The sequence below is a fragment of the Mus caroli genome, unplaced genomic scaffold (assembly GCF_978045245.1).
Source record: "Mus caroli unplaced genomic scaffold, Mus_caroli_1 scaffold_8, whole genome shotgun sequence".
In the NCBI taxonomy this organism is placed as follows: Eukaryota; Metazoa; Chordata; class Mammalia; order Rodentia; family Muridae; genus Mus; species Mus caroli.
Genome location: NW_028227263.1, coordinates 10,188,099 through 10,199,548, shown reverse-complemented (window position 1 = coordinate 10,199,548; position 11,450 = coordinate 10,188,099). Strand labels below are relative to the sequence as shown.

Genomic DNA, 11,450 nt, shown 5'->3' with positions numbered 1-11,450 from the left:
ACATTAACTTATGAAATTATAGTAAGAGCTAGATGCAGGGGATGATGGAGGTATTAGGCATTGCTAAGGCTCCACACCTCTGTTAGAGCCAGCAGGCCCAGGACCCTTGCAGCATGCTGCTCCTGTTTCCCAGGGCAGAGCAGGCTGCCACCCATGCAAGAAGACATCTACTCTTACCAGTCAACACTACAGGAGCTGCTGCAGTCACCTGCTCCCACATCCCCTCTGCTCTCTTGAATTGGAACCCAGTTGCCATATCTAGCTAGAGCATCCCTCAGAAACAAGAGCTCTCTCGCTGCCTCCAGCCTGGTATGAGACCTCTGCAGCCCAAAGCCTTTATGGAACCCCAGCCTCTTCTGAAGGTTCTTATACCAGCAGAATAAGAAGAGACAGAATGACCCTACCATGACAAATGTAGCGGTGAGTACTTGAAAAACCCCTGGCACAACACTTGGAACCTATTTTTAAGAGGTGCCCAGCTCTGATCCACATGACTGACCACACCAGTGTCTGTAGAGAAAAACACAAGCAGACCAAGGTAGAGTTTTCAGCAGACTTCTGGTGAGAAGAGCAAAGTTGAATTTATCTTTTCATTTGGATGATGGAGATGGCTGAGTGTTTAGGAGCACTTCTTTCTCATGCAGAGGACTACAGTTTGGTTCTCAGCACCACATCCAGCAGCTCATAGCTACCTGGACCGGCAGCTTCAGGAGACCTGATGCCTCTGGCTTTCTCGAGCTCCTGCACGCGTGCCCATAGCCCACACAGACACATAAAAACAAATCTGTAAAATGTTTTACTTTTAAAAAGCTAGATTGAGTAATATTTACACACTTCTCAAAGAAGTGTCTTTCACAAAAAGAAAGCCTTTCATACCCTTGCGAAACTCAGAATAGGTTATAGAAGACCCCCAGAACTTCTTTATGCTTCGGATGCATGTGACTCAAGGTGAGGTAGATGTTATTGTTGAAAACTAAAACTCCAGAAGGCTCAAGGGCTGAGGTGTAGCTCAGTGGCAGGGCATTTGCCTTGAGTGTGAAAGGTCTGGGGTTTCATTCCCAGGGCTGCAGAAAACCCTTATTGTCTGGGGATGGTGACACACAGCTGTGATACCAGCAAGTGTGTGTGTGTGTGTGTGTGTGTGTGTGTGTGTGTGTGTGTGTTAAAAATATCAACACGCATGTCATAAAAATTAATATTCAAGTTTTAAGAAAAATACCAAAGAAGACTTCTTAACAAACAAGCTTGTTTTGTGGGGATTCTTCACTGTTTATCAACTAAATCCAGAAAAGAAAGGTTGTATCTTTAAGATAAATTTCATTCATAGTTATCTTTATTGATGTCTATGTATTCTGCATACACCTTTAATAAGGAAGGCATGAAGTTACACCAATCGTCGCTTCTAGTCTCTAAGCAGACTGTTATTTACCACTAGATGGCGCCACAACCACATAATGACAGGCAGGCATCTCCCTGGAGGAAAGAGGCCCCCTTCAACTTAATCTGGAGGGTAAGGAAAACAGCCGCTCTCTTTCCAGTACTAGGACTTTGTTTCTCATTTGTTGTAACTTTTGAAAGTGCATGCTTAATTGCATTATAACACTACCCCCCCCCCCCAACCCCGTCCAGCTCCAGGAATCAAATTCACACAAATTGCTTCATTGGTCCTGGGGATGAGGCTGAGGGCTGGGGGCTGGCTCCTCTTGCCTAAAGTGGAAGAAACTCATCCCAGATCACATAGGCAGTAGTTAACCCAACCCAGATACACTTGAGTGAACTGGTTCTTTTGCCCACTATTGCCTATTTTCCAATCTACTCAGACTTTAGGACAGCCTGACACCTGCAAGATACAAGACCCTTGTCGCCTGTCAGTGTCCTTGCTGACTCCTAGGCTTGTCATAGCTCTAGACATCTAAGTAATTCCCTCATACCGAATTAGTAAATATATACAGGAAAAGAAAATCTGCAAAGGTGGATTACCTGTACAGATATATAGAATATATTACCATATATTCTAACTTCTCAGCAAATTCAAGGCTTTGAGCATAAATGGAATGAGAAAAGGTGACCCTAACCATGAGCCAGTGCTATAGTCAGTCATGCAGAGAAATAGACCCACTCGTAAAAGAAACTACAGGTTCTGGGTGTGGTTTCAGCAATGCATGGCTATTGGGGTATAGTTGTGTGTGTGTGTGTGTGTGTGTGTGTGTGTGTGTGTGTGTGTGTGTGGCTACAGAAGATCCTTAAGTCTCATTTAGCATCCTGTTAATGTTTACACTAGTCTGCTTATCCAGTAAAAACAAGTGGGAATTATAATGACCTCATTAGGAACCAGTATGTCTACTCTTCAAGTGTAGAGTAAAAGTTGATTAAAAAAAAAAAAAGACTCTAGCCATTTGATTTAAATCAAAAGTATATTAACTTCAGTTTTTTTTGTTTTTTTTTTTTTTTTTAGATGAGTTTCTCAGCTCTGCCTGGGGAAAGGTCTAAAAGCACTTGTTACTTCTTCCAAGGAAAACAAGCCCTCTCCCCACTTCTATATTTTGGTTTTGTATTAATGCCCCAGTGGAAAAAGAGCCAGGACCTGGCTGGTCAGACAATCTGGGTCAGGGAAGCAAGCGTATAGTAAGGCTGGAACAGCTTGTGCCAAAACTGAGGGTGCTCTCACCGCTGGCAGAGTGCCATGAAAGGACACAGGACTGCTTTTGAACAATACAAGAATCATTTAATTACAATGTATTGAAACATTAAATATATAAAATTAATAATGGTAGCGAGAGGAGAGAGATAGCGCCAATAATATGAAATTAGCAATGAATTAAGTGACCTTTGTAAGTGTATTGCTCTTAAGAACTGGTCAGGTGACTAGCCATGAGGACACATACTTTAATTCCAGTCCCCGGGAAGAAGATGCAGTCGAATCTCTATTAGTTCTAGTCCAGTCTCTTCTGCCTAGCAAGTTCCAGGCCAGCCAATGTCCAAGTACCCATCATTATCATCATCATCATCATTGCCATCGTCGTTGTCACCATCATCGTCATCAAAGACTTGGAAAATAAATGCCAGGTAATTCCATGCTGTCATCCCAGTCCTCAGAAGTAGATGCAGGAAGACTGCCAAACTCAAACCCAGCCTGGGCCACATAGTAGATGTGAAGCCAGCCTGGGCTGCTGAAAAAGATCAAGCCTCAAAAGAAATCATAATGGATTCAATAAGGGAGCCGAGTCAGGTGAGTTCCATATAGGAGCTGTAGTTCAGATGAGCAGAGAGACGCCAGCTGATGACAGAGTATGCAGATAACTGGCATATTTGCTCCACTGATTTTTTTTAAATAGAGAATTGTCAGTTAATGGATGTTGAAGAAATGACAGAATTAAAATTTCCACTTTGTAACTCCCAGTGGGGTGGCTGATTCAGGCACAGACTGCCGCTCAAATACAAAGCCAGCAGCGGTTTATATGGGAAGACTTCCTGTGGACTGAAATTGGACAAGTCCAGGCACCATCTTGGGACCCAGCTGCCATCACCCCTTCAAGTCCACGCCCAAGCTCCACGACAGGGACAGTGGCCCAGCCTCACCGCTTCTCATCACTCCACAGCAGAATGACTGACAGGAAACCATTTAACCTTGATTCAAACAACTTCAGAGCTGGTCAGAAAGATGAAAAGACCACAGCTTTAGGTACACCAAAGACCCACTGACTGTGACTCCTTAATTGAACCTACATGATTCTAATTTTCCCCAAAACACTGGTTTCTCACCACAACTGAAATATGAAACGCAAGCGTCATGCCCTTGTCAATGTAAATTAGTAAAATTTAATTACAGAAAATCAACCCACAGTTTTCCTTAATTTAAGAAAAGTTGATACATAACAACCAATCTCAAAGCAGGCTGAAACATACCCCTTCTAGTTTATGAAGTGGGCTGTGGCTGTGGCCTCTGTGAAACGAGCCTCTTTACACTAGGTTCCCAGCCTCTTACACTGCAGCCTGTGCTTTTCTGTGTGGCAAACATTAGCAGCTTTCCTGCTACCTCTCAGGCCGGCTTTGTCAGCCCGGGCTTCCAGCATTTGTGGGATGCTGGAGACTCAGCAATACATGAAGTGTTACAAGGAGAAGAAGCACCCAGATAGGCTCATATGTTGGCCTCTTTCCACACTCAGTGTACAGCACTTACCCCAGAATTTATATAAATTTATATAAAATGCTGGGAGTGGGAGGCAGGGACTGTTCTAGAACTTAAGGCATGGGTCAAAATCTGGAGCAGTGTACATAAAACTATGCACACACTGCATTCTGATCTGGAAACATAAAGGTCAAAAATTAATTTAGGGATAATCTGAGAATTTTAAATATTTGCTGCTTTATATAACATTAAGGGATTGCTGTTAACTTGCTAGCCGTGATGGTAAGGTTGGGACTATGTAGGACAAGGTCATTTTGTTTGTTTTGTTTTTGATGGGCACTGATTGCTACAGAATAAAACCAAAAATAATTAGCAGTACTTTTGAGTTTTAATCTTATGTTTGGAACTTTTTTTTAGACTAAAAGTTAAAATACACAAAAGCAAAACAAGTCTGGAAATTAGTGAAATGTTCTATACTTAAATCCTGGCCCATGTTTCCCTAGTAAAAGAATATTGAGAAAAAAAGCAGACCAAGGCAAAATCATTCTTCAGTTTTATATCAAGAATGTATGTGGTCAGGCCAGAGTGCCTGCCTAGCACATGAAAGGTCCTGAGTTCAGTCCCTAGTGATAGATAAAAGATAGATAGATAGATAGATAGATAGATAGATAGATAGATAGATAGATAGATAGATAGATAGCATACTTGGATTAGAGTTTAACGTGTATGAACAGCCAAGTGTTTAACTAAACATATTACTTTTTGTATCTCAAAACCTAAGAGAGCAACTTAGAAAGGGAAAGACTTGTCTTGGTTCACAGTTTCAGGGGCTTCAACCCATCTTTGGCTCCAGAAGCTCAGGCATAACGTCGTACAGAATGGTGGTAGGAGTGGAGCGGAAAAAAGACTCTTCACCTCAGAGTGGACAGGAGACAAAGACAAATCAAGGCACCCCCTCTCCAAAGACATGTCTGCAGTGATTGAGTTCCTCCAGCTGCATCCCTAGTGGCTGAGAAGCCTAAGTGTGGATACTGGCCACAGAGCCACACCTCAGTGCCTCTATGTTGCACATCACTGCTGCCCACGGGAGAGGCTTGGCGGGTGAAAGGGGTGGTAACAGCAGCAACAGGTGTGGGTGCAGCTGCAGGTGTGAGTGCAGCTGCAAGTGTGTGTACAACTGCAGGTGTGGGTGCAGCTGCAGATGTGGGTGCAGCTGCAGATGTGGGTACATCTGCAGGTGTGGGTGCTGTTACAGATGTAGGTGCAGCTGCAGGTGTAGGCACAGCTGCAGGTGTGGGCTTACCTATAGTTGGGGCTTGTGTTTGGTGGGGGATGTCTGGAAGGTAGGTAGTGTCCACAAGGTAGGTAGTGGATCGCTTCAAAAGGGTAAGAGCTTGAAAAGGGGCCCAGGGCTGTTGTCCTGCCCTGAGACTCAGCAGGGCATGCTCTCAGCCCTCTGAGTTCTCTCTTAGATATATTTTTCTCTTCGAAAAATTCTCATCAGGGTTCCTCAAAGATGATTCAGGTGTTAAAGCATTTTCCCAAAAATGACTGTTCTCCATCCACTGAGAGTCACTGGGGTCCAGCTTGCTGAAAGCTCCGAAAGCTATTACTGTGAAGACAGGCATCAGGCTTGGGCATCAGAGAAGGAGGATAGAAATACAGCACAAATTGTAATGATTTTTACAGGGAAATTGCAGGAAGGTTCACTTAATCTTGGAGGTCCTAGAGCCCACAATGTTCAAGAGTTAAAACTTCAACAGAAAGAAACTGCAAAGACAGGAACCTGGAAAGAGACTGGCTGTCCTTTATTCATTTGCATTGCAAGAGAAGGCTCTTGAAACTCGCTATTGAATACTATTGAAATGGCATGAGTTCCTTCGTTTATGCCTTTAGAGTGTCCCATTGTGTGTACATACCACATCTTGTTTGTGGTTGGACACTTGCACTGGTTTTGTCTCTTGGCTATTGTGAATAGAGCCACAATAACTGTGGGTGTGGCGGCGACTTCTCAGGTTCTGACTTTGCTTCTTTTGAACACATACTGGGAAGATGGCTGGACCATACACAGTTCTCCTTTTTTTTTTTTTTTTTTTTTTGAGGATTCCCCCAGACTGTCCTCCACAACAGCTACATTAATGTACACTTTGCCAAAAGTGTTCAAGGGTTCCCTGTTATCTACTTCCTCACCACACTGGTTATCTTTTTCCCTTTTGATGACAACTATTCTCCCTTTTGTTTGTTGATACTGCGTTGCCTTGTCTTGATTTGCATCACTCTGGTGGCTGATAATGTTGGGTATCTTTTCATATACCTCTTGTCTGTTTGTGTGCTCTCTTTTGAAGGAAGAATTTAGGCATTTGAGTTTATTATCTGTTTTGGACCGGGTTATTCTTCCTTGCTGTTGAGTTTGGAGTTCCTTGTCTATTCTGGATGTTTATCACCACCACTCCCCCACCCCTTCAGATGCACAGCTCTCAAACGCTGTCTTCTGTTCAGCAGCTCATGACATCACTGTGCCGAAGCTTTTCAGTTAAACACAATCCTGTTGGCCTTTCTTTGCTTTTGTTTCCTATGGTTTAAGGATCAGTTTTTTTTGTTTTTGTTTGTTTTGTTTTTGTTTTTGTTTTTTTAGAAGGGTGGGCGCTTTCCTGGAGGATGGTGTGTTTTTGTCTATAGTTTCATTGTTCCAGGTCTCACGTTTTAACCTTCAATCATTTTAAAGTCAACTTTTGACAGATGAGAGTCAAGCTTCCTTCTGCATGTAGGTGTGAGTTTTTCCCAGCAATGTTTTTTGGAAACATGTCCTTTTTTCTGATGTGCCCTCTTAGATTCTTTGTGGAAAGTCAGCTGGCTGTAGATACCTGGTGAGCTCAGCTCAGCTCTCTATTCCACTCCATTGGTTTATTTACCTGTCTTTATGCTGTGACATGTTGTCTGGATGACTGCAGCTTTTTACCAATATCATAGCCAACTGTGGATAAAATAAAACCTCCCTCTCACATCGCAGTGCAAGGCAAATGTCTACTCCATTTAACACCTTGGATCACCGAAACCTCCTTACAGAACAGCCATGTTCCTGACAGACACCTCACAACAGAGAAGCCAGAGAAGGCAGGATTCTTAATAATAGATTCATATGACCCCACTGTCTGGCTGTGGCTCTCACAGTGGACTGTCTCAGGGATCATGTGGCTGAGGCAGAGCCGTAGCCTCTGTGATACTCGGTCTTGTGACGATAGGGCTGTCAAAAGATGCTTCCTCATCTACAGCAAGATTCCAGCAGGTGGAGAAAAGGGTGACCAGGTAAGGTGGGGAGTGAGTGCCCCTTTACTAGGACTATGAGGAACACCACCACATTTGCTGATGGAAAGAAACTCCCCTCAAAAAGTGGTTACTTTAAGCCCACAGAGAACATTTTTGTAATTTTTGAGCACACCTTGGAAATGGCTCATTAGAGAGAGGCTGGTAGCTTTGGGTGCTGTTTAGGAAAATACAACAGATAACACCTCTTGAGAAGCCAGGGAGGGAGGAGAAACTCAGAGAGCTTCCCGTCATTGGGTCTCTGCCTCTGTCTCTCTGTCTGTCTCTGACTCTGTCATCTCTGTCTCTCTATTTTTCTCTGTCTCTGTCATCTCTGTCTTTGTATGTCTCTGTCTCTGTCTCTGTCTCTCTCTCTCTCTCTCTGTGTGTGTGTGTGTGTGTGTGTGTGTGTGTGTGTGTGTGTGTTTGGGGGGGATATCAGTGATATCCAAGGGTACTTGCTCCCCCAACCAGCCCTCTGGGGAAGGGAGGCAGGGCCATCATCTGGCTAGAGAGCCCACATGAGTCCATTCCTGACTGTTGTTGTCACTGGCTGGCTACTGCCTTTACTTAACCAACCTCTTCCTAAGGCTACAGAGTACAGAGGTCAAATTTGAGCTAGATGGAGTCTCACTTCCTCCTGCCCTTGTCATACTGCCTCATTAACTGATTGTGTCACACAATGTCTGTGTATCATTACAGCACAGAATTCTTTCATTCCAAGGCCAGGCCAGACCACTGGCCCAGACAGCAGGCACCTCCTCAGCCAAAAGCCAGGCCAGATTGGACTTTTTCTTTTATTAACCAACATATTAAGTTGCTGAGCAACTTAGTAATTTAGTCTCTCACACTGGAGACAATAATTTGGAGGGGGACCCATTATGGTACCCACCCTGTCCCACCCCCTTATTTCTCCTATGCCAGAAATTTTCTCTCTCCAGTCAGTTGGCCTCAGTGAACAATTCTGAGACACCCCGGTCAGAACTGACCCTCTGTGCCACAGCTGTAACCTTATTTGTTGCTAAGCCCCCACGGTGCCTAAGGCAAGGGCATCTGGGAAACTGAGTGTGCTGATTAACCAGGACATGGAGCAGGAGAGAAGCCCAGTGCCTGATAGGAAGGAAAGCCCGCAGCTTCTGGGGATACCCAGGAAGGCCTTCACGGCTGCTGCTTGCGCTAGGTGCCCCAGGCTACATGACAAACAGGTCAAGCAAGGGCCCAGACTCTTCCAGCATCTGAAAATCAAGCTTCCTTGGGCAGGATTTCTGAGATTTCTAGTGAAACTCACCAGAAATCCCGACAACTCTCTTTCTGCACTTCCTCTTGAGACTCTGTCCGTTACACCCAAGGGCCTCATTAGGATTTTATGCCCATGACAATTGCTCTCAATCTGGGGTCTGAGAAGTGCAAAGGGGTCAATGCAGAGAGCAGAGCTCTGTAGCGTAGCCTTAGGAGCTGGGATCTGAGAAGATGTTGAGTCCTTGTTCTCAGAACACTGCAGGCCACGACCTAACAGAGAGACCTAAGTACCCTTGGAGAGTTCCAGGACTGCTTGTCTGGCTGTCCCAGGGCGGGGCTGAAAACTGACCTGAGGGTGGGGACATGGACTTCACTCCTCCAAGGTGACAAGGGAGGAGACTCGCCACCTTGGATACTCTCACCCCAGTGCTCCCTCCTCCCCAATGGCATTTAAAGGGCCCAGGTCAGGGAGTGTGAGGGCAGGGTGAATGGAGCGCCCATGAGCTTCAGCGCCGAGCCACCTGCACCGGCCCAGGCCGGGGAAGAGCTGGACATGGCTGGGTTCTGCGATGGCCTGGGCTCCTGCTCGGTTCCGCACGGCCTGACCCGGGCCATCGCTCATCCCCCGAGCTACGGCCGAGCGGATCTGAGCTCTGGCCGGCGCCTGTGGGTGAACTCGGCCCCGCTCAGCCCGGCGCCCTACGCGACAGGACCAGGACCGGCTCCATCCTACGCTGCAGCGACTCTCGCCGTCCCGGGTTCGCTTCTCGGCACTTCAGGCGGTCTGGCAGGTGCCGATCTCGCGTGGCTGAGCCTGTCCGGACAGCAGGAGCTGCTGAGGCTGGTAAGACCGCCCTACTCCTACTCAGCACTGATCGCCATGGCCATCCAAAGCGCGCCGCTACGCAGGTTGACGCTCAGCCAGATCTACCAGTATGTGGCCGGTAACTTCCCCTTCTACAAGCGCAGCAAGGCGGGCTGGCAGAACTCCATCCGCCACAACCTGTCGCTCAATGATTGCTTCAAGAAGGTGCCCCGAGATGAGAACGACCCAGGTAAACAGCAGCACATGCGCCTGGTCCAGTATCCTGGACCCTCGCATCTGGTGGGGCGGCTGGGATAGAAGCGACCCTGAGGGAGCCCATTGATGCAAACGAGAGAGCTCCGGTGGGGTGATATGGGAAGGAGAAACATTTTAGGCAAGGACCGTTTCCTAGATGGCTGCAGTGTCCTCAGGTCTTAGTTCCCAGTTCTATGCCCCAGGGCTCTTTGCTTATCTGCTTGAGACCTCCTTAGAAAGCTAGCCAACTGAGTGAAAGGCTTTGGGAGTTTAAGGTCTCTGCGCCTCCATACACTTCCCTGTAAAATGAAAGAAATGGAGCCCACCTTTTAAAAATCTGGGCAGGATAAGGAGTGATGTGCCTCTGGAAAGCGTTGGACCCTACACAAAGGCCAGATGTGGTTAGCTCCATTCTACTGTCTGAGCCCTTCTCTTGGGCAGTCTCTCCAGTTTCCAACTAGATGTACTTGGATATTCCCTCAATAGCCCATGCTTGGATCTTTCTGGTGCACCCAGATTCTTGCAGTCTGACTGTGGAGGCCTATTCCCAACACAGGGAACCCTCAAGGTCTGGGAGAAGGAGGGCTCAGGACCCTTTGCAGGGACCAGTGGAATCAATACGGGGCTTTCTGAACTAACTGCCTTCCTCTGCAGGAAAAGGCAACTATTGGACGCTGGACCCAAACTGCGAGAAGATGTTTGACAATGGGAACTTCCGAAGGAAGAGGAGACGGAGAGGAGAGACTAGCGAGGCCGAGGCCGCTGTGCTCAGAGCCAGCAGCCCAGAGGGAACTGCACTGGAGCCCCGTGGCTCCGCTCCCCAGGACCCACAGACCTCATCATCCCCGCCTGCACCTGAGGCCTCCGCTGCTTGCCTCTCAGGCTTCTCCATGGCCATGGGAGCCCTGGCCGGCGGCTTTGGCACCCTCCCTGATGGTCTGGCCCATGACTTTTCTTTGCGAAGGCCACCACCAACCGCGGCTGCCCACAGCCCTCAGATTCCTAACACCGCGCCAGGCTTCGCTCCGGGCCATCAGACAGGGGCTACAGGCTTTAGGATGGGGCACCTCATCTACAGCCGGGATGGGACTGAAGTTTGAAGGAAGGCTCGAGACTGGTCAGGTGCTCTGTTCCAACATTGAGCTAAGGTCCTGAATCAGTCCTTCCTGGGAGCCCCACAGGTGCTGCATAGGAAATGGCGGGGCTCCTGTGTGGATTGGATGAGGCAGGTTCAGCTTGCTGTGTACGCATCAACCTGGGGAATATACCCTCTTCTTAAGCTGTTTCTCTGCCTACAGATCCAGCTCTGGGCTCTCTGACAGAGCACCCCAGAGAGCCTTCTTAAAGGGGTGATAGGTTCCTAAAGAAGCCTGGAGGTCTCCAGTCTCCAGAGAGATGTCTGGCAGCTGGTGAGAGGATGTGAGGAAACTGGGCTACAAGAGCATCCAGAGCGCCCTTCCGTAACTGGCCCCTATCTCTGGCCCACCTGTTTCAGGGCAGCTAGGAAATGGGGTGGGGGTGCAGCATGAGGACAGGTGGCTGCCTTCCACCCTCATGAGATTGCACATTGAGGGGACTCTCATCCTTAGGCTGCATAGAAAGAGGCTGGGAAGAGCTGTCTCCGCAGAGGGAGATCTCCGAGGACACCAGCTCCCTCCCCTGTCACTGTGCTCCTGGCATCATTAGTGCTCCTGTTACTGAACCTCACTGTCCCCAGAC

The 11,450-nt window shown here is 47.4% G+C and overlaps 1 protein-coding gene across 1 annotated transcript; it reads left to right on the top strand.

Moving 5' to 3' along the window:
• Nucleotides 1-9,161: 9,161 nt before the first annotated feature.
• Nucleotides 9,162-10,831, top strand: Foxi2 (forkhead box I2). The gene is made up of 2 exons (XM_021168986.2): nt 9,162-9,726; nt 10,386-10,831. The coding sequence occupies exons 1-2, from the start codon at nt 9,171-9,173 to the stop codon at nt 10,829-10,831; spliced, it is 1,002 nt and encodes a 333-aa protein (XP_021024645.1). The 5' UTR covers nt 9,162-9,170.
• The last annotated feature ends 619 nt before the right edge of the window (nt 10,832-11,450 follow it).

What these genes read in the sequence shown, in the direction of transcription:
- Foxi2 (XM_021168986.2), top strand. Translation starts at nt 9,171, where the DNA reads ATGAGCTTCAGCGCCGAGCCACCTGCACCGGCCCAGGCCGGGGAAGAG. An exon ending in CCGAGATGAGAACGACCCAG is followed by an intron (nt 9,727 to 10,385) that starts GTAAACAGCAGC and finishes CTTCCTCTGCAG; the next exon opens with GAAAAGGCAACTATTGGACG.